Below are 24,427 nucleotides of genomic sequence, written 5' to 3'. Positions count from 1 at the left end.
TCGGAATTAATACACTACATTTTGGTGTGTATGATGCTGTGGCAACCTTCAATCTTGGAAATATAACTAAATGCCAGGTCCTTCAAAAGTTGGGTATGTGTGTTGGTTCCCGTACGGTACGTGCTATGTTCTTTTTAGATCAGCACAGAATAAGGCATGCTGATAATATAATCAAGACATTAGTGAAAAAAGCAAGACAGGTGCAGAGGGGTGCCAAAAGAAGACTTGAAGATGATTATGAAGACTGTGAAGGGGGTATTAGCTACGGATCAGGAATGTTTTAATCTTCTTTCTCCGTTTCCCGTAAGTTTACTTTTTACTTCATCTAGGAACATTATCTCAGGTACTGGTCAACCTAGAAGTCTGAAATTTTTATGACGTAGTGACATAGGTCCCTATTACATACTGAAACAACGATTTTTTAATTACTTGATTTACAAAAGACTTAGGGGTGATAGTCTAGTAAAAAGCGATGGAAAAAATTTACTTAAAAATAAATGTACAATATCTCTGTAAGAAAATACTTTGACAATAAACTGTTGTTTCAGTATTGTTGTAACATATGAATGCACATACAGTAAAATTTTTACCTCTCTGTCTCCAGTAGTTTGTGAGAAAATGTTCCCTATAGTAGGCATATATTAACATTGCGGGGATAGGTGATTCCGTATCCCCTTAACTTTTTCACAGGTGCGCCAGCGTTTTGGATTGTAGGCCTGATACTGTAAATATTTTCACCTGAAAATGACGAGGACTGAACGCGTAAGCTATAATATAATCATCAGCTGACATGAATGGCTTCAAAATTTGACACATCCAAGCAGTGAGTACAAAAAATCTGTCGGTAAATAATGGAATGTGCTAGTAACAGTTTAAAACCATCGACATTTTCAGCTGCCTTGGCACGAGAGCGGCGAAATATAATTGTTTCTATGCATGTATTTTCATCATTTAATACTATTACACTGAATTTTATTTTTTTTAAATAGCGTTTCCAATCTCACGGGATCCGAGCCGCTACTGTGTGTGCTCCGGAGTGCCAATGCTTTTCTGTTTGGAATGGTCTGCTTTAGAGTAGGTATAGAGCATTTCCTGTGATTTAAGAAGTCAAAAGTAGGTAAGTTGTCGCAGAAATGGCACCCTAACAATAACTATGTCATTAAATACCATAATTCTAAGTACTACTGTCTATTACTATTAATTACTCATTGAAAACTGAAATATATGCGGATGCGGATAAGAAACTTGCGGATGCGGATTAATTGCTGCGGATGCGGTTGCGGATTAGGACCTTGCGGATGTGGTGCGGATGCGGATTGCACTTTTCTTATCCGCGCAGACCTCTACAAATATGCTATCTTTATGAGACAGAAGTTCCAATCTACTGATCGCCTGCCGTCTGTCTGAATTGGAAAAAAATTTCAGTGCCCAATGACTGCACTCTCGTATGGTGCAATATTATTAAACTAGGCAAACCTAAAAGTTTATTTCATTTATTTAGAAATAAGGGCAAATTCCATTACGCTCTGTGTTCGCAACTTGTGTTGCAAAAAATAAAAAGCAAATAAAATACAGTTTTCGCTCATAAATTTACTTCACGAATTGAAGAGCAAGCTGGATGACTGGGGTAATTATTTGAGCATGGATTTAGAATTTTATAATTATCTTCTGAGACTCATAACTCCTAGCATCATATGGAAAAAACTTGTATGAAGAAAGCAATTTCTCCACAGTGTTAGCTGACAGTGGCGTTAAGATTCCTGGCAATAGGAGCAACACGGATCTGAAATTTGCTACTGCAGTTTCAAAACAAGTGTTGTGTGAAATCATATACAACATATATGAACTGTTTACGCCGTCATGAAGGATGATTTCGTGATGGCAAGTAAATTGCTGTATCTCAGTTCTGAAAAGTGACATATCAAATTTTTACAGTTGGAGACATGTTTGACATCTTAGAAGTTATATATGTTGCCAGTGAGCTGTAGTCCAGTTCGTTTTTAAGTCGTTATCATATGTATGTCACTGGTGATGTGTGTCTCACATTTGTATGCATGGTGCATTAAAGGAATAAAACTGAGAGCCTACAGAGGTTAAAATGGTTCCATCACTTAAACTGCAAATTATAGTAGGAAGTAAAGAAGTGTAATAATAACTATGTCCCAGAAGGCACTGTTCCAAGATTTACAATTACCAATTTAACACAATATCCTTACTACACTCTTCTTTAGAACAAATAGGGCTTCACTTTTTTTTGCCACCCTGTCACAACTCACGTTAGTTTATGGAATAGGACAGTACTGACTGAAAGTGTGCTAGCAAACCCCCAGCACTAGATCGAGCAGATTCCGTTACTTTGCTTAGCTCTTTGCGGTAAACAGCATGCAACGATTTTTTCAAAAAAATTAAGTACCGTTTCCCTGTTTGCTGCAGGATCAACCGCTCGTAACTTCCTCTGTTAAAGAATTATAAGCAGCTGCCTTCTTACCCCTATTGCTGTATTCCCTGTTTTTAAATTTCCACAAACTTGTGTGACTCCTATACATCTCGATAGATTCAGCAATGAGCAATCTAGAACACTGACGTGTATCTGCCATTTTAAAATTCACTCTGCAGGCATGACGTGAAACAGCTGAGTGAACAAACAAGTGACTCAAACACGTTTAAGGGCCAGATTTGCGGTGCACTCCTGTCCACAAACCCAGCGTGTCCGCACAGATGTGATTTGAACTCACAGGCTTGATCAATTTCGCTCAAATCTCGAACTGCGACTTCTAGTTTTGCGCAACATCTTATAAATGCACAAATCTCCTGTCCACGCGCAACAATCGATCTGCCCAGATGCGTTGTACTTAGATATTACCGCAAACAAATCGTTGCGTGTGGACAGGCCTTAACGTTAAAACAGAACCCATTTCAAATGGTGGTACTGGAACAGGTCGTGAAAAGAACGGAACATGAAAGTTCTCTGTAAGAAGGTATTGATGTTGACATGGATGGCGTGAGGGTGGTATCATCAGCTAAAGCTGGGTTTACACAAGCAAGTCGCTTGCAGAAGTTTTTGCTGCAAGTTATTGCGAGCCGCTTGCAGCTGTGTTTACACAGCAGCGCAAGAATTAAGCAAGATTCTTCCGCAAGTTCTGTGGCAAGAAACTTGCGTCAACAACTTGTTGATACTGTTTACATACGCTTTCAGTACCACTACGAGTGTCAGCCGAAGTATAACATCACAAGTAGGCGGGTGAGATATGCTGCAGCTCTTGTAATTGTAATGAAAAACGTGAAAAAGAAAAGTATTTGGGTTAGAGAGTGGATAATGAGAAGATCGCAAAATGGTGCCTATAATAACCTTTTGCAAGAACTGGGTATCGAGAGCATGGATACTTTTGAAAACTTTTGCAGAATGTCCTCAAATGATATGGAGTATTTGTTTATGTTAATAGCGACCATCATATCAAAACGAGACACAAACTCCCGTACTGTTATTTCAGCAAAGGATCGTTTGCTAGTCACTCTATGATTTATAGCTACAGGGGAGAGCTACGAATAAAATAGGCATTTCATTTATTTATGTGAAACATACAACCAAAAAAAAGTTTGAATTTTGAAATCTTTTCGTTGTAGGAGACCCATACAAGTCCCTAATGTACCTGTTTCACATTCCCGTCAGCATGATTTCTCTAATCGTACCCGACGTATGTAGAGCCATTTCTGACGTCTTGAAAAGAGAAAATTATTTGAAGGTATGTGGAAACATAAGAATGAAATTACATTTTTATTGAAATAAACTGCATTTTACAGAATGATATGCTTATAAAAATGTTTTTTTCTAATGCTCATAAAATAAAAAGTGACAAGCTAATTAAATAGAACATGTAATAATTACACATCTTCTTTTTCCAGACTCCTAAAACCGCAAGCGAGTGGATACAGGTGCAAAGGGGTTGTGTCTTGAAAATATGCTACTTTCTCTGTACTTCTTTCACGGATGTGTCGAATATCGACGAGTTTCCGTTTAATGCGATCATCTTCTTCACTCTATCCTTAAAGTCCCGGTTATGCACGTTCCATATTTCGGAGTAGCTCTCCACGGCTTCAGTAAAATGTTCTGTATCCTGCTTCATCCATTCCCGTTTCTCCTCCATTTCTGAAATTTGTTTGCATATAATACGTAAGATGATTGCATAAAATTAAGCCACCACTTTAAGTAAAATGTTAAATGTAAGTGTTATGCAGACGACATACTTACTATAACTTGCGCTTCCTACTTGCAGGAAATAGAAATAAATCCTAAAAGCTGCAAGTTACTTGCAGATACTTCTTGCGTGGTGTTCACACTGGAAGCGGAAAACGTGCAGCAAGTCACTTCCGCAATAAATTGCTATGATCGCAAGTCTACTTGGCGATATTACTACACTCGCAGATCGCGCGGCAAGTTCCTCCGCGCAAGTAAATTGCTGCAATAACTTGCTAGTGTAAACCGAGCTTAACATAAGAAGTTGACCTATCATCGCTGCACTCATTCACTTTGTGCTTTCGAGTGTTCTTAATCTTTATTTTGTTGCTCGCTTTGTTTACGCAACACTTGGGATTTTTTCGAGTCAGTTTTCTTCTGCAAAAGGGTCTAAATATCAACAAGTGAGATTTCGGTTTTATACTACGCGAGAATGGAAGCGACGCAGCGTTTAGCACTATCCCCTCCACGTCGTCTTAGCTCTGCGGCATAGTGGTTCCACAGATGTTATTTATTAAAGTGGTATCCGAAATTTCTGCTATTTGCTTAGTAAATTTGTTGATTAGGAGTCACAGCAAATTTGTCAGCCGTTTGCGAAATTATAAATGACTCATAGCGAGCCAAGCAGGTGATGTATAAATACTATATTTGCGTGCAATGCAGTTTCCTGTGAATAATATATGAAACGACAAAGTATTTGTATGTCAACAATACCAACTGACACCTGTTGTGTGTTTGCGAACTTGACAATAGGGGAAGTGGATAAACTATGATCAGATTTCATGAGAGTTGTACGGAATGTTGCACTTACCTGATTTGCTGTTTCCTCCTCATTAAATTTGTCATTACCCTTTTTGTACTGGCAACAAGCAAAGTTCGTACGGAGAGTGAAATAAAAGACTGAAAGTATTGTTCGAATATTATCATTTTACGTTTTCATTTATTGAGTGGTTGGCTTGGATGTTCTGGTTAGAGTAGCGTGATTAACTTCGTGTTTGCCTAATGTTTGTAAGTGATCGGTAGCGCTGTTTTCATCAAATATACGTGGTTTGAAAATGATGCCACCGTGCACTACAAACGACAGCGTCCGTGTTTGCTCATGATGGTATATTTTTTAGTGTTACACCGTAATCTCCGACAGTTGTGTCCGGAGGAACTTCTTTCTCGGTTACAGTACAGTCGCAAAGCAAGCCACACACATCGAATTTTGCCACCGAATACACCTATAAATAAAGATTTGACCAAAACTATCCCCACAAAAGTAGTATTTTTATTTGTGTTTTAGTCGTTCTCCAAAAAGTGTGGAAAATGAAAATTTCTCTCATTTAATCATCTGTTACTGTAATTGCCATTTTTCTATAATGTGCTACTAGGCACTTGAAAGTAAACTATTTATTTATTTGTCATCAGGACATTCTACACAGAAAAACCAGCTGAAATGTTACATTGAAAGTTCAAGTACATGATATTTCCAGTTTTAAGTATATTTCCGACTGAAATGAAACAAATAAAAAAAGAAAAATATGAAAGATGTACAGAAAAAATGCTGATTACTTGCCAATTTATCTGTCTGACACGTGTATGTGTGAATACTGTATTTCTCTGTGTGAATAATTGATGTCTTTCTAAATTTTACAGAAGTACTTGATACCTACATTTTAACTGTTGTAACTTAAGAGGCCATTGCACTGACCACATGTCTGAGTGAATAATTGATGTGTTTCTTAGTGTTACAGAAGTAGTAGATATCTGCATTTTAAGTTTTGTAACTAAAGACTTTTTATTGTGAGGCCATTGCACTGAACAATTGTTTCAGTGAGGTATAGCACAGTTTTCTGATTGAGAGCGTGGTACAGTAGAATAAACTCAACCATTACTACAAGAGAGCAACAGAACTTGTACCCAAATAATGTGGCCATAATTATACCAAATGTTAATGGACATTGCCTGCAAGCCAGGTGTGATACGTATCTACAAAGATATTTGCAATCCGTCAGTGTAATAAAAGTATTGATGTATTTCTTACTTACCGCATGAGATCACAGTATGAGCAAAATGCTGTGCTCAACTGCAATCTTACAAGGCAAGAAACCCTTGAACATTTATTGCAAATGTGATCTGTTTTCAGAATTTATAGGAGGCTTGAAACCAGATGTAGTGTATGTGGAGCCTGGTTGGCTAAAGGATGAAAGTGCTACAGATCTGTTGAATATCTTGAGATGATTCTTTCTTGATACCGATCAACTACCATCCATGGGGATGTGTGCGCATATGTCACAGCACATCTCAATATGAGGGAAATAACCTAAAGAATTCCTACTTAGAATTGGATTTATAAGTGGTTGCTTTAGAGTTAGTAGATATAAATATGGTTATTTTTTTCTGTGTACCTTTTACCTAATGGGACTGTTGAAAACTTCTATCATGAAAATGTAATGTTCTTTTTCATTTGACACGTCTTAAATCAACTGTAGGAGTGAGTTGTGATTTGAATGTACACATAGATGATGGAAGTGGAAAAAATAGAGCTCTCTTAAATTTAGTGTTAAAGATACGGGCCCTTTGTAGCAAACAGACTTCCAGCAAGGGGTGATAGCTGTCTGGACATCATTATCCCAAACATATATTGTTGTGATTACAAAATAAGTGTATTTGATTATAGTTCATTAATTATGGAGCTGTCCGCCCCTGGTAGCTGAGTGGTCAGCGCGACAGAATGTCAATCCTAAGGACCCTGGTTCGATTTCTGGCTGTGTTGTAGATTTTCTCTGCTCAGGGACTGGGTGTTGTGTTGTCCTACTCTACTCATCATCATTTCATCCCCATTGACCCGATAATCGCCGAAGTGGCGTCAAATCGAAAGACTTGCACCCGGCGAATGGTCTACCCGACGGGAGGTCCTAGTCACACTACATTATGGAGTTGCGTATGAGGACCATGAGAAATCAGCAGTCAAATACATGACAAACAGATTTTACATTTCACAGATGAGTTATTGCAAAGGGAAAACTAAATGCAGTCAAAGCTGCTGTGACTGGTATTCTCTGGCATTGACACATTAAACTGTCTATTCCATACAATGTTAACCAAGTTGGATGACATGTTCATAGTGATGCCTAATAAAAATTATATTCAGCTCAAAAGACAGGAAAAGCAATTGTCTGAGAAAAGATGTGGTACACATCTGAACTAGCTGATGTAAAAGTGTTGTTCTAGTCTTGAATGACTGTTCAAACGCAGCCATAGACTTGGAAACAAAATACATGCTTCAGTGTAATTACTTAAAGGCCAAAACAGTATGTGTAAAGAGAGTAGATGAAGATAAGAAGAACAATGACAGATTCCCATCAAATGAATTCGCAATTGTGAATAAGGACTACTATCAGGAATGACGACCGTGAAATTTGTGTCAGACTGGGACTCGAACCTGGATTTTCTGCTTGTCACGAGAGGTCGCCTTACCATTCAGCTATCCCTGCACAACTCACGGCCAGACTCAAACTTCCATATGTTTTCAATCATGCGTCTACGATCCAAACTTGTACATCCATTATGTATATACCTGTACAGGTCAGACATTGTTCTTGAAAGTCACTTGCCCGGTATCAGCAGGTAAACATGATGCACACAACATGCATGCATGTCCAAAGGAACTTTGCAATGTAAACAGAATCACACAGTCACTTCAATATCATAGTAATGATAGATTCCTTCTCCAAAGAAAGTGCAACAAATACACCAGAATTGAAATCAAGAACGGTTGCCAACAGTAGTAATTTAGAAGTAAGATACCATCAGTGTAGCAAAGCAACTGGAAGTCACTGGACTAGAAGTCCAGGCTGTATACAAGTTAGGTTACTTTTGGAGTACCCTTATAAAATAGATATCTATTTCTTGCAATCATGTACTACTTGTCGCTCGACATCAGATCCGTATGTAAAGTCTGGAAAGATGTACTGGTCACAGCAGCACACATGGAAAAAAATAGAAGTAATCCACAGAATTACTGCCCCATGTCATTAATTGTCATTTGTAGCAGGATTTTGGAACATATGCTGTGTTACAAAATTATTAAGTCAATTGAAAAAGATCTACACATGATGTGCACTAGTTCAGAAAATATCGTTCTTGGAAACATAACTAGCTCTTTTTTCACACAAAGTAATGAATGCTATTGACAGGTGATATTGAGTTTATTCCATATTATTATATCTCCAGAAGGCTTGTAACATTGTTGCTAACAAGTGGCTTCTGATTGAATTCCCTGCCATTAGAATATCATCTAAATTGTGTTACTGGGCTTGTGATTTCCTGTCAGAAAAAGCACAGTTTGCAGTAATTAGTGAGAAGTCATCTAGCCAAATGGAAGTGATATTTTGGGTTTGGTTTGTTTACAGATGATACTGTCATTTACCATATAGTAAAGTCATCAGAGGATCAAAACGAATTGCAAAAGATATCTGAATCATATAAAATATGCCAGTTGGCCCTAAACAATAAAAACACTCAGATCCTCCATATGTGTATTTAAAAAAATCCATTAAATGTCAGTCACGTGATAACCCATATAAATTTGATACTGAAGTTAGAGAGGTCCTTTTCAGTTGTACTAATTACTTATTCAAAGCACGACCCGTTTCAGGATTTTAAAATCCCATCATCGTGTGTATGAAATTATTGTATTTGGTAACACACAGTGTGCGTTCAGGCCATTCGGTGCAAGAGCTCCAATCTCTAAATGTTGGCAGAAACAGTCCACCATTGGGCAGCTGCAGAGTAGGAATGCCAATTACTACTTTTTCCCAAATGCTATTCAAAAGTGTAGTTGTTGAGAGACAGTCTGAAAGTGGTCTACAAACTCTCTGCCAAATTTTTGTATGTCCATCCTTGTGGCAGGAGGTTTTTGGGACTATGGCCATTTACTATTGTGAGAAAATAAAACATGTACAGTCGTCGTCATGATTTTATTTATTTTGTCGCAACCATTTGTGGCGCTTCAATGTACCATCTTCAGGCTGTAGTTGACGTGGAAGCGATTGATACGATCCCTGTATATATCGCATCAGTGGCCAGCATAACTGGATACTCGAATATCTGAAGATTTAGGTGTCAGCACTCTAATCATCAACTTCGAAATAGTTCAGTGTGAATTGCAGAGTATTTATGTAGATGTAGTAAATGTATATTTGTACAAAAAACCTGTAATCCATGCAAAGTGACCTGGACAGTTGTGAAAAAGCACAAGAAAAAACCTTACCACATCTTTAATTGCTTGCAACCCCAAAGATTTTAATGCCTTCTGTATTAAAGTTTAGAAACGTTGTAGGTGAAATCCCAGACTTCAGTGTATATTCTGTTGCTACCATAACAAATAAAATCCTCTGCATAATGGAAAATTGTAAGAAAGTGCAACCTGATGGCATAGTGAAAGCTTGCAGACCAGAGAATGCAAATATTTATGGGGTGTCCAGTACTATCCTTAAGACAACATCATGAGGGTTCAACGAACATATTATGTAAATGCTCTGTAAACTCAAATGGAGAAGAGGGAAAAAGATGTTCTTTTCATGAAATACTATCAATAACATTTGGAGAAGCAGTATTTGCTACAGACTGCACAACAATTCCTCTGACACCAATGTACATCTCATGTAAGGACCACAATTACACCATGTCCACAGCTCGTGATCTCACTGTTGTGTTCTCACTTCCTGAGCACAGGGTCCCTGGTTCGATTCCCGGCGGGGTCAGGGATTTTCACCTGCCTCGAGATGACTGGGTGTTTGTGTTGTCCTTATTATTTCATCATTATTCATGAAAGCGGCGGGATTGGACTTAGCAAAAGTTGGGAATTTGTATGGGCGCTGATACCTGCGCAGTTGAGCGCCCCAGAAACCAATCATAATCATCATCATCATCACATCTACACCATACTCCACAAGTGTGGCAGATGGTAGTTCTGATACACTAACTAATCCCCCCCACCCTGCTCCACTTGCAAATGGCATATGTGAAGGATGATTGTTTGTAAGCCCCTGTATTAGTTCTAATTTCTCAAATTTTCTTGTCATGGTCATTTCGTCAGGTGTGTGTGGGATGAATTAATATGTCAGACTCTTCCCGGAAAGAGTTGTCTCAAAATTTCTACCGAGCGAGGTGGCGCAGTGGTTAGCACACTGGACTCGCATTCGGGAGGTCGATGGTTCAATCCCGTCTCCGGCCATCCTGATTTAGGTTTTCCGTGATTTCCCTAAATCGCTTCAGGCAAATGCCGGGATGGTTCCTTTGAAAGGGCACGGCCGATTTCCTTCCCCATCCTTCCCTCACCCGAGCTTGCGCTCCGTCTCTAATGACCTCGTTGTCGACGGGACGTTAAACACTAATCTCCTCCTCCTCCTCCCCAAAATTTCTATAGTAAATCTCTCCTTGATGCACAATGCGTCTCTTGTAATATCTGCTACTGGAGTTTGTTGAGCATCTCTGTAATGCATTCATTCTGACTGAGCGATCCTGTGATGAAACATGCTGTTCTTCATTGGATCTTCTCTATCTCTTCCGTCAGTCTGGTAAGAATCCTGTATTGACAAACAGTACTCAAGAATTGGCCAAACAAGCATCTTATAAGCCTCTTCCTTCAAGAATGAGTTAAAATTCCGTAAGATTCCGCATATGAAACTGTCTGGCATCTGCTTTTGCCACTATTTGTTTTATGTAGTCATTCCACTTAAGGTCACTCTGGATAGTTACTACTAGATATTTTACAGTACACAGTTTCCAGCAGTTTGCCACCAATAGTTTGTCATTTATTCCCGTTCAGGGTAAATGCTAGAGCCTGCACCATTCATGAATCCTCTGCAGGTCATTTTACAGATTGATAATATCTTCTCATATTGCTGCTTTCTTATAGACAACCACATCATCTGCAGACAGAATGCAAGGTAAGAGAAATTGTGGCTCATTATTATTATTGTTATTATTATGTAGTATTCTGTGTAGTGGCAGGTCCATGTCTTCATTTGGAGAATTTCTGATGCCGATTTTCACTGTCTTCAATTTTTTCCTTTAGTTTTCTGTCTCTCCAGCCATCTTTCATTTTATCCAGATGCTGAATTCTTCTTCATCATCCTTGTCCTGTAGTTCCTTTGATTTTCCATGTGATGACATCGTGTATGAGCCCCTCATGTCTAAGTATGTGTTTGATCCCGTTATACTTCCACTGAAGAGTTGTATCTATAATAGTTTTTTTTCGTGTTCTTCTCAGTACATAGTCTTTTGTCACCTGGTCTGTCCACTTGATCTTCTCTATTTTTCTCCAGCACCAGATTTGAAAACTTTGCAGATATTTTTTGCTGAATTTTTCTCATGGTCCATGTCTCTATACAGTGCAATCTCCAGATGTAGCACTTTGCTATTTTCCTCCTTAATTCTAAGCTCAACTTGCTGGTCAGCAGAGTCCTATTCTTGTTTAACACAGCTTTGGCCGTGGCAGTTTTTTGCTCGAATTTCATTTGTGTAGTGGGCATGCTTTGTAAGAAAGCTTTCCCCAAGTATTTGAATTGCATCACATTCTCCAGTTCTTTGTTGTGGACAGTTATTGTCAAAGGTTTCTCCCATTTTGATATCTTCATAACTTTTAATTTCTTGATGTTAATTTGCATGCCACATTTCCTCCCAGTTTCCAACAGCTGGTTCATCATGTGTTGCAGTTGTCTTTGATGTTTGGTTAGCAGTAACAGGTTGTTTGCAGACTTGGTGGTTTTGATGAGTCATCCTATCATTTCAAAGCTTCTCTTGCCAGCCATTCACCATACAAGTTGAAGAGATTCCATGATAGACAACATTCTTGTCTGCCTCTTGTTCGTTTTTCTACATTGTTATTTCCTCCCTAGTTCTGTCACGGGTTCTGTCTCTTTGTCGCAGGTACAAGTTGAGAATCAGTCCTTGGTCTCTCCAGGTGATTCTTATCTCCTTAAGGATGCTCATCAATTTTGTCCAGTTGGCTCTATCAAAAGCCTTCTGCCAGTCAATAAAACAAGCACGAACTTCTCTGTTTACAGCCAAAAGTCTTTCTGACAAAATCCTCGCCATGCCACTGGTATCTCTGGTGTAGAAGCATATAGACACTCAGTTTTCCCCTCACTCTATTTGGGAGTGGAGCAGGAAAGGGAGTGACTAGCAGTGATACAAGTTACCAATCGCCATGCAGTATATGGTGGCTTGTGGCGTTTGTGAGCAGATGTAGAGCACTGAAATAGCTTAGCCATTAGCTGCAGCAATAAACAATTGCTTGTCCGCAGAAGTCATGCTAGATTTCTTGATCTAAGCCAGGATGGTCACACACTACAATTTGCTGCCGACACTACTCAAATTGCCAAAGAAAATAATAATTACACACAGGCAATCCTGGAATCAGATTTGCTATTCAGAAAGAACAAGTAGTGGTTCATCTCAAATAAAGTGAAAATAAATGAAAAAAACTTATTATGTGGTGTGCAGCCTCAACAAAAATATTCTGTGTTATGATGGAACGTACCAAAATTCAGGAACAAGCTCTCATTGCGCAATATGAGCTCCAGCAAAACAATGTTAGTACTGAGTCTGGAGGTACAAACAGCAAGCTTTCAAAGTATAGGCCGCACCACCATGGTATTGGACAAAAACCATATGTAACCTCCCCCCACCCCCCGCTTTCAGAGTGGCTCCTTCTTCAGGCAGAAGGGTTGAAGGGGAAGGAAGACGGGTGAATGAAAAGTACTGGAGAGGTCTAGGAAAAGGGTAGATTTCGGGAAAGTCGCCCAGAACTGCAGGTCAGGGGAGACTTACTGCTTGGGATTTTTGGGGAATGAATCGGACCAGATTTGAAAACCAGAGAGTTTAAAGGTGGAAGACAGGGTAATATGCCGGACAAAGATTACTGTTTAAACATCATACATTAGTTAATAAGAGTGAAAAGCTGAGTGCATTGCACATAACAGAGGTGGTGAAAAATAGGTGGGTAAGAAATTGAAAGATGTAGAAACTAAAACGGAGTGAAGAAAGACTAGTTACTGTGAAACAATGCTGAAACGGAAGAAATTAACATAAATTAAGGCCTGGTGGGTGGCGAGAACCAAGGACATGTTGTAGCACTACTTCCCACCTGCAGAGTTCTGAGAAACTGCTGTCTGGGGGAAGACTCCAGATGGTGCGTGTGGTGAAACAGGCACCAATGTTGTGATTATCAAGTTGGATGCTCTGCAACAGGATATTGCGTCTTGCTATATACACCTTCTGCCTATGCCCATTCATCCTAATTGATAATTTGATGGTAGTCATGCTAATGTAAAAGGCCGAACAGCGTTTACACTACAGGCGGTATATGACATGTCGTTTCACAGGTGGCTCTCCCTTTAATAGTGTATGTTTTGCCAGTTACAGGGCTGCTATAGGTGGTGGTAGGAGGGTGCTTAGGGCAAGTCTTGCAGCAGGGATGGTCACAGGGGGTAGGAGCGATAGAGAAGGGAGATGGGTGCAGAAGGAGCATAGGGCCTGACAAGAACTTCGCAGAGATTGGGAGGGCGACAAAAAGCTGTCCTGATACTGCTGATCTCTCCAAAAAACAACTTCCTAGTATTATTCTGGTCTGGAATGTATTAATCAGCTACTTCGCAGGGTCATGACTTCATAAAATCATGCCCTGAAATGTGATCCATTCTGTCTGAAATCTCGCTCACCACATCTAGAACAGCTCCCCGGAATCTACCCCTTTTCGTAGACCTCTCCAGCCCTTTTCATTCACCCCTCTTCCTTCCCCTTCAACCCGTCTGCCTGAAGAAGGGGCCACACCCCCTTTTATGTGTGTGTTCTGCTGCCACTTGGTGAGTAGATTTTTAATCTGTCCAGTTTAATTATTTGGGAAAAATTGATTGTTTTCATAGTGATGTTAAGGAAACAAATACTCAATCTTATACATACTCTATTTATCTGGTGGCCAGGAAACAGCAGCAATCCACAGATATAACTTCGTTTTTTGCATTTGTAACTAAGGCTCTTTCTTTTTATTTTAGGTACAGTAATTTTTTGGTTTTGTGGAATTTCCCTGTACAAAGACAAGTGTTTTGCTTGCTTACATTGCTTCTTACACTGTCTTTGCAGTCTAAATGCCATAATTTGTCGTTTTTATATGAATATACTATATGTTATTATGACACTAAGGTGACAGAAAAGACAGTGGGACTAAATCAGGAAAACACAATTTTTTCTGGTGTGTCATCTCGTTTTTTTGAAACTGAGGACATTTGTGAGTATAAGAGTACTTAAATTACTTAATACACTAGTTCTATTTTTACAAATTCAGAATGGTTTCACATCTTACACAGTAACAGTGAATGATGCATATTTTATAAATAAGTCTGTTGGCTTTCCATATTTCAGTTTCTTATTTCCAATAAGTATTTTGGAGTGGAAGCACCAATGTCAGGGTTCTCAAAGTTCAGATGAGGCTTTCAGTTATTATTTGGTGAACCAGTTATACCTGTATATTATGAGAATCTGCTTCACTAGTGACCTAGGGCAAAATTTGCTAACTTGTTTGGTTTTCATTGCATGAAAAGGATGTTTATTTAGATATTTTTATAGTTACATTTGCTGATGATACATTTGCAATGAAAACCAAGCTGCTTAGAGCAATTTTTCCATGGACCACCAGTGAATTAGTGTCTCAGGATATACAGATGTGACTGCATCATTATATATCATACTTTATTCAAGCTCTAAAAACACAGATGATGTGACTTACCGAACGAAAGTGCTGGCAGGTCGGTAGACACACAAACATACACACAAAATTCAAGCTTTCGCAACAAACTGTTGCCTCATCAGGAAATAGGGAGGGAGAGGGAAAGACGAAAGGATGTGGGTTTTAAGGGAGAGTGTAAGGAGTCATTCGAATCCCGGGAGAGGTAAGTCTTTCCGCTCCCGGGATTGGAATGACTCCTTACACTCTCCCTTAAAACCCACATCGTTTCGTCTTTCCCTCTCCTTCCCTCTTTCCTGATGAGGCAACAGTTTGTTGCGAAAGCTTGAATTTTGTGTGTATGTTTTTTTTGTTTGTGTGTCTATCGACCTGCCAGCACTTTCGTTCGGTAAGTCACATCATCTGTGTTTTTAGATATATTTTTCCCACGTGGAATGTTTCCCTCTATTTTATTCAAACTCTTTTAGATAAGTAAGAAACTGGTATTTAACATCAACTGAGTTCTACTGTGGTGATTTGGTACCTAAACTGTTAGATAATGTGTCTGCAGGCAAAATTGAATGGCCGACTAGGCATGAACTACGTGAGGTGTTGAGCTGTTCAGAGATGTTCTTACTTTGTTGCAAGTCATGGTCTGTTATTGTAAGACTACATCTCTTTCTTTTGGAAATGATTTAGCGGACGAGAAATTGATGTCATGTTGGAAATTACTGTTGCCTAGTAATTTATTCTCTATTAAATATTGTAACTCTTTTCAATCTTAGGCACTAGGAATTAGTCAGTTCTTCTGAGCAGTTTTCACTATTGCAAATGTATCAGCTTTGCATTGAAGAATTTACCTCTTTAAAGGTTAGACCATGACTCTGCTCTTAGTTTTTGATACAAAAGGCACGAGTTCACTAGGTACTCCAGTTGATAAGTACATGTAATAACAATATTGCTTCAAGTTGTTGACACTTGATGGTACTGAGCTTGTCAATTATAAATATTATTGGAAGAACATTGGTGTTATTGCAAACCTGAAGGGGATTCATTTGTAATATAAGAGACCAAATGCTATGTTGACCACGGCTGTAGTGTGCATCACATCTTAAGGCAGCCCAGTTTTTTGAAGCATTCAGCTTATCTCCTCCTACTAACCCCAGCCAATATGATTTAATCTTCCCTGAATGTCATACTGCATCATTGCTGAATGGCAATAGGGACACACTTCCAGACTGTGATTAGGCCATACATTAGTGAAGATTCAATTTTATTAACAGTTGTCCACAATGCCCCCCCCCCTTTCTCTCTCTCTCTCTCTCTCTCTCTCTCTCTCTCTCTCTCTCTCTCTCCCCCCCCCTCCCCCTCTCCCTTTCTCTCTCTCGCTGTCTGTCACAGATGTTGTGGTCGGTGTCAATGTAACTTAGTACATGAACATACCATCAGCAGGTATGTAAATGATTGGAGCTTTAGAGTTGCAATTCTGTGTGACAGGTAAAACAACCACCAGAGTGCATTAGTGTTGTTAGTGTTGTTACCAGGCATGGCATGGTATGTAAGGGTTATGAACAGTCAGATGTTGTGTGATCACTGTGAAGGACACGGAGATGACACATCCCCGTGCGATATAAAGTGTCAGTACCAGACAGTTTGAAAGGGGCTTCATTACAGGTTTCCGTTTGCCAGGTGATCGAATCATGCTATATCCAGATCTATGGAGCATTCGGATGTGACAATGGTATGATGATGGATTGCATGGAAACATGAGGGCAGGCGTACTCACTATCAAGATTTTGCTCAGTTGTGTCTGACAGCAAAAAGGGACAATATTCCTTGATGGCATGGTGACTACCGAACAGTACAAGAAGGTTTTGGAAGGTGATTTCTTCTCCATTATCCAAAATGACACTGATTTCAACAAGATATTGTTCATGCAAAATGGAGCTGGCCCCATTGCAACAGGAGAGTGTTTTGATGTCCTAGAGAAGCACTTTGGACACCGCATTCTGGCTCCGGGGTACCCAGAGGCCACTGGCCTGGCCCTCAATTGACCGCCATATTCTCCGGCTCTGAACACATGTGACTCCTTTTGTGGGGCTATATTAATGACAAAATACACAGGAATAACCCCAAAACCATTGCTGAACTGAAAACAGCCATTCAGGAGGTCATGAACAACATCGATGTTCCGATACTTCTGGGGGTCAGGCAGAATTTTGCTTTTCATCTGTGCCACATCATCGCCAATGATGGCATGCATATCGAACATGTCACAACCTAAATCTGAATATGTGTAGTGACGTTAAAATGTTGAATAAAGTGTGTGCAGGCCATCGTTTGTAACTGATTTACCCCTTTTTTCATATATTTCAATAATTGTCACACTGTACAAAGTGTGAACCTATGGTTAGATTTAAAAATTGTTATAATGGTGCATATGGCTCTAGTTTCCATGGTCTAATGATATTTATGTACTTAGTTGTGCTTTCAGTGGCCAAGAGTGGAGACAAATAATAGCAACTTGTCCTTGTCTGCAGTTTCAACGTTTTTATTTTCAGTGGAAACAGTTTAACTCTTCATGTAATTTAAACAGTTTTCATACGGTCTAAGCAAACAACACTGTTGCTGTCAAGTGATATGAGCTACTTCTGAGAGAGCAGCATTTGCATTCGTCAGTCTGCAGAATTTTGAATGATTGTATGACTTGTAACACTTCTTCCCCTGTGAAATCTAAAAGCTTTAATGAAGCGCATTGAACTTGGTCATATGGTGAGATGCAAATGTCTACTGCCCAAATAAATGTTTTGGCATGTGCTTCCGTGTTATGTTATCAAATGTTAACTATCTTTGCTTAAGGCTGTCAACATCAGCAACTCATGCTGCATATGACTGATTGCATAGCTTTTGGTATTGTTGAAATTTCAAACAGGCTGACACTATAAGAATTCTTTGACTGTTGTAAGTTCCTCAAATGACATGGTGACAACATCTTTCCATAATAATTATTATTGATGTCGTTTGACTAGGGCCTCCCGTCGGGCAGACCGTTCGCCTGGTGCAAGTCTTTCGATTTGACGCCACTTCGGCGACTTGCGCGTCGATGGGGATGAAATGATGATGATTAGGACAACACAACACCCAGTCCCTGAGCAGAGAAAATCTCCGGCCCAGCCAGGAATCGAATCTGTGCCCTTAGGATTGATATTCTGTCGCGCTGACCACTCAGCTACCGGGGGCGGACATCTTTCCGTACAAACAAAGTATACAACTGGGGTATTTTGGACTTAACCCAGCTGATAAACAAAGTTTGCTTGTACTTGATGTCTGATACCTTGCATGTGGCCTAATGTTGATGGAGGCAGTGAACATATGTATCCCAGTCTTCACTTCATGTTAATAAATGACTGGAATGATGCTGGGTGGGCTGGCCAAAATATGCAGATGTTTCAGCGATTGAGATGGCTGTCTGAGCTACTGGTAAAGTGAGTTTGTCTACTCTGTCTACTGATCCAATAGCGTTAATAAGGCTTGTTCCGTAGCTTGAAGGTTGTACTCTCAAGGACATCATTGCTACTTTTCTGGCCATTGTGTATTCACTGACACATATAGAGTGCTATTACAGTAGATGATCACAAAATAATCATTTCCTATTCCTTCACATGGCTGGTGGTCATAACCTTAATGTGTGACAGTCCAATGAGAGAATTATCAGTAATCAGAAAGAAATGCCAAGTCCTTAAAAAAACTACACCATCAAACAGTAACCTTCTGTATCTAGCAAAAGCGAACTGTGCAGTTTGCTGAGTAAGAGATGCAAAGAGATCAGAATATGAAGTAAAGTGTCACTGTCTCATGCTGTGCTATCTACTGTTGTGGATATCAGTTTCCATCCATGTCATGTGAGTATCAGGCTGTGCTACTTCATGAAGTTAAGAGTATCCATGTTCACTTTACCATGCTGTCTATTGTGGTCACCCATCTCTGATACAAGCTTCACACTTTTCCTTGGGGCATGATACTAAAAGGATTTGTGTGTTTTCGTTTGTTTGTTTTCTCATGCCATCAAAACAACTCTCTACATTTCAGTTGCTTATGAGTGTGTTTCCACAGGTAGAAATAAAATTGTGTTGTCACTCCTTACAAAGTGGTAACCTGAAAGTATGAAACATTGGGACAGCATTAAAAGTTGCATACTGTATAACTTGCTACTGGAACTGGTATAACACAGAAAAATATTTGCAGATGCTTGTACACAAACAGTTATTATGATCTACATAGCATCCCGGAATCCAATAGCAACTGAGTAGACAATTTCTTGATGCTTTCCACCAGAAAAATAAGAGGAGGGCACTCACAGTGAATTACATACCATTCGCTCAAATGCTTTGTTCTCAGTAAATTTTTATTTCCTAACACTTTTTGCCCAAATGTGGATTAAATCAGAATTGTGAGGAGGATTTTCGAGATGCGTCAAGCGTATTTCCTGGAGTTGTCAGTCATTATAACTGCTCCTTCTCATTTGTCATGAAAACATGTAATGTTATGAATCAGTTGCTGACCTTGGTTGTTGAAGTAAACAGCTTTCACTTTACCAACAGCTTTCAATAGTGTGTCAAATTCCTTGTTTTTCTATAAGGAGGGAATTCAATGAGCAGTGCACCTTTTGAATCACAAAAGCCTGTCACTACCACTTTCTCTACTAACAGGCGAGTTATAGTCTTGACAAGGGCACTGTGTCTTCTTTTCCTCAGCTTCATACCCTAGTTTTCTGACATGTGGTGATAAATCCATGCCTCATTGCGGGCCAGAATTTGTAGTTTTCTTCACTACAAAGATGTGTCAATGTCTCCTTGTTATCTGAGAATAACATGAACATTTCATATAGTTAAGCCCATCTCTGATGCAGTCTGTACTAATCCATAATAATGCAAACGCAATCCTTAGTCACACTTATTAATATAGTACGCCCTTGATGTAGCTATTGTTTACTGAGAATTTATTTAGTGCGTCTTAATAAAGTTGTGTAAAAGAGAATTTATTTTTGGAGTGATGATAGTGGGTTCAAGGACTGGACAGAATGATGTGTACATACTTCTAATGCCATGGAAAGCCACCTTTATCACCCAAAGTAACTTTAAACCTGGTGGAATTTGATATTTATAAACCCTGAACAGAGGTCATGCGATTTTACAGCATTCACTGCAAAGGAAACATTTTAATTCCTTAAGAAATGTTAGATGAGAGTAATAAGTCCTTAATTTCTCTACTATAGCCACAGTAGCTTATTAACACACTTACCTGGTGGTTGTTGTGACCAGGGGAAATGTCATTTCATTTTCATATTTTTAAACCAGTCAACAACATTTCTGTGTCAGCTGGTGCTTAGTCATCTGGAAAAATGCTGTTCCCTTCTGGAACAATGCATTTGATTAAAAAGTCATCAAAAATCTTGAAAGATTGTACCAGTTACCTTTCCTTCCATTGTGACTTTGTATCCACCGAAAATCACTGTATGTCTGGCCAAATCACTATCAAACTCCCACCTTGTTCTGCCATCTTAAGAAGACTTCCAGATTTTGTAATTAATGTACAGCTACATCTATATCTATACTCTGCAAACCACCATGAGGTGCATGGCAGAAGGTACATCCCATTGTACCAGTTATTAGGGTTTCTTCTTGTTCCAGTCACGTATAGAGCGTGGGAAGAATGATTGTTTGAATGTCTCAGTGCATGCAGTAATTATTCTAACCTTAATCTCATGATCCCTGTGTGAGCGATATGAAGGGAGCTATAGTATATCCCTAGAGTAATCATTTAAAGCTGGTTCTTGAAACTTTGTTAATAGACTTTCTCAAGATAGTTTACATCTGTCTTCAAGAGTCTGCCATTTCAATTCCTTCAGTATCCCATGAATTAAACAAACCTGTGACCATTCATGCTGCCCTTCTCTGTATATGTTCCATATCCCCTGTTAATCTTATCCGTTAGGGGTCCCGCACACTTGAGCAATATTCTAGGATGGGCCGCATGAGTAATTTGTAAGCAATCTCTTGTAGACTGATTGCTCTTTCCCAGTATTCTACCAATAAACTGAAGTCTACCACCTGCTTTATCTATGACTGTACCAATGTGATCATTCCATTTCATATCCCTACAGTGTGTCACACCCAGGTACTTACATGAGTTGGCCACTTCCAGCAGTGACTCATTAATATAATAGTCCTAAGATACTATGTTTTTTCATTTTGTGAAGTGCAAAATTTTACATTTCTGAACATTTAGAGCAAGTTGCCAATCTCTGCATCATGTTGAATTCTTATCAAGATCTGTCTGAATATTTATGCAGCTTTTCTCAGATATAGATAACTGCATCATCTGCAAAAAGCCTGATTTTACTATTAATATTGTCTGCAAGTTTATTAATAAACAACATGAACAGCATGGGTCCTAACACACTTCCCTGGGTTACTTCTACATCTGATGATGACTCTCCCAAGATGCTGTGTCCTTCCTACCAAAAAGTCCTTAATCCGGTCACAAATTTCACTCAGTACCTCATATGATCGTACTTTCGACAATAAGCATAGGTGCGGTATTGAGTCAAATGCTTTGTGGAAATCAAGAACTATTGCATCTACTTGGGTGCCTTGATGCAAAGCTTTCAGTATGTCATGTGAGAAAAGTGCAAGTTGGGTATCATATGATCAATGTTTTCGAAAAACTTGCTGGTTGGTATTGAGGAGGTAATTCTGTTCAAGATTCTGTTCTTCATAAACAAACATGTTTGCACTAGGGAACAGATACGTAAACAAGTTAACAATGAGTAACATAAAATTTTTGAAAACATTATGAGCGATCTTTTAAAATTAAAATTTAAAGATTAAAAACAGTCTTGATCGCAACTTTTTATTTTTATTGGAGTGACCGGTTTCGATTGGAATAACTGCTCCAGCGTCGAAGGTCGGCATAACTTGCTCCACGGAGTCCACTCACCGTTCTGGAGTCTGAAGATGGTTCTTAAATAGAATCGAAACCGGTCACTCCAATAAAAATAAAAAGTTGTGATCAAGACTGCTTTTAATCTTTAAATGAATAACAACCTAAAACTAGAACCAGGCAACTACAAGAAAGGTTTACTTCAGTCAGTGGTTGAGATTTAGAGCTCCTTACACCACTGAAGCTGCGGCTTTTCATTACTTCAGTTTACAAAAGTTTGAAAACTGCACTTCTACTCTCAAAAGTTTGTTTATGCAGTTCCCTTTGCATTGATTTCTTTGGCACTGAGTTCACAAGACTATTATTAAATTCAATAGTCATTTTTCTGCTAATGATCTTCATTTACTCTTTACTACCCTTTCACCTTTATCAGTAAATTGTATTTTCTTCTACTCATGTGGAAGGTTTCCTGTGAACAACATACCTTGTCATGACAATAGAAACACCTGTTCTATGTACCCTGGCTCATTTGCACCTACTGTCCACATACACCATCTGCGGTGTTGGGGGCAGTTTGTGGTTTTTGTAAGATTATAATCTTCATTGTGATGACAGATTGCCTCATTGCTACAACAGTCACAGGCACATTGATGAACCGAAGCACTTCCAGGAATGTTTAAGTGCAATGGCAAACCAAAAGACAATATTAGTACATTGAAAGTAACACAAGATCATGTAATGGTGTTGGCAGTATTGTCTACAGCTCTTGTACATTTAACTTTCTGACAACTGTGGATATTTAGGAAGATGTTAGTTGAACTGATCTTTTAGCTATTGTCCACATAGCCAAAAATTAAATTGTTTCCTCAAATAAATAAATAAAGAATGACCGTATCTTATATTTCAGATCTCTACCTGCTGAACTGGAAATCAGAAAGTTGCCTCCTCAAGCTTTATTTCGTCTTGTTCAGATACTCGAATATGGCGAAGCATGGAAGCAGCTCATGGCCATTATTCCTAAAACTGGATCTGATACATCTGAGATGAAATACAAAGTGGAACATGTAAAGTGAGTAATTTGTTGCACAGCAAATGGTATAACTGATTCATCTATTTAAGTCTTTGTATTGTGGAAAGGAGATGACTGGAAGTTCAGGAGTTTCAATCTCTTTGCAAGGATTCTTCATGTACACTTCCATATAGGAAAGCATTTATTTATGTCAGTTTTATTTTCAATTTTATTAAAAACATTATAGAAACTTTGTAAATCAGAGAGTTCAGTGAAATAACAACAGATATTTGTTCCTGTTCCGTGAACTCCTTGCTTCAGAAAAGAAAACTAATATGGTATCATAAGTCAAGGTATTTTTTGAAAACCTTCAGTATTTCTTTTTTGTTACCTCCTGTTCTCTTATTATTGGTCCAAGTTCATTTATTTGCTTGTCTTTGTTTTTCTTCTTATTATATCTTACAGGTGCCATTATTAATCAGCCTCATTTCTGTAATGCCACCAAGGCAGTTGTAATCTTAGTACTATTTTATGTCAGTAATTGTTTTGAGGATATGAGATTACTCTTTGTTGCCAGTCTGCTGTGTGTCAGCATAGAGTTCTTACACATGAATCCCCTATCCCCTTTCTTTATTACGTACCTCTCAATGCCTTGCTCAGTCAGAAGTTGCAGATAAGGAATCTAAAGATTATGGCCATACTTTTTGGCAGTTAGTACTGAGCTGCTGCTTTCTTGTTTATCCTCCCTCCTTTCCTTCCTCCCTCCCTCTGTCTATTTATTTCGTGCTGGGTATGCATTTCTGATTTTGATGTCACCTGCTTTACTTTGTTTCTCATATTACTGTCCTTTGACACTCTACAGTGGCTTATGTCAGTACTGATGTAAGATTATTTTACACTGAAGTAACAAAAGTCATGGGAGACATCCTAATATTGTGTCAGACCTTCTTTTGCCTGACATAGTGCAGGAACTCAATGTGGCATAGACTCAACAAGTCATTGGAAGTCCCCTGCATAAATATTGAGCCATAATACCACTATAGCCATCCATAACTGGGACAGTATTACCGGTCCAGGAGCTCATGCACAAACTGACCTCTCGAGTATGTCCCATAAATGATTTTTGGCATGATTTATGTCAGTCAATCTGGATGGCAAAGTCATTCACTTGAATTGTCCAGAATGTTTTTCAAACCAGATACAAAAAATTGTGACCCAGTAACATGATGCATTGTCATCCATAAAATTTCCATTGTTTGGGAATATGGTCCATGAATGGCTGCAGAAGGTCTCAAGGTAGGCTAACATAACAATTTCCAGTCAGTAGTCAGTTCATTTGTACCAGAGGATGTAGTCCATTCCATGTAAACACAGCCCACACCATTATGGAGCCACTGCCAGCTTGCACAGTGCCTTGTTGACAGATTTGGTCCATGGCTTCATAGGGTCTTCATTACACTTGAACCCAGCCATCAGCTCTTACCTACTGAAATTGGTGCTCATCTGACCAGGCCATGGTTTTCCAGTC

General features: G+C 39.0%; 1 protein-coding gene across 1 annotated transcript in view; it reads left to right on the top strand.

Annotated features, from left to right (window-relative positions):
- The first annotated feature begins 4,706 nt into the window (after positions 1–4,706).
- LOC126234655 (interleukin-1 receptor-associated kinase 4-like) overlaps positions 4,707–24,427 on the top strand; it is a 105,368-nt gene continuing 85,647 nt past the window's right edge. Inside the window, exons 1-2 of the mRNA XM_049943387.1 lie at positions 4,707–4,862; positions 22,798–22,959. Of these exons, the coding sequence (XP_049799344.1) occupies positions 4,840–4,862; positions 22,798–22,959 (185 nt within the window). The 5' untranslated portion in view covers positions 4,707–4,839. The remainder of the gene's footprint in view (positions 4,863–22,797; positions 22,960–24,427) is intronic.

The sequence above is a fragment of the Schistocerca nitens genome, chromosome 2 (assembly GCF_023898315.1).
Source record: "Schistocerca nitens isolate TAMUIC-IGC-003100 chromosome 2, iqSchNite1.1, whole genome shotgun sequence".
In the NCBI taxonomy this organism is placed as follows: Eukaryota; Metazoa; Arthropoda; class Insecta; order Orthoptera; family Acrididae; genus Schistocerca; species Schistocerca nitens.
This window is presented reverse-complemented; position numbering and strand designations above follow the sequence as displayed.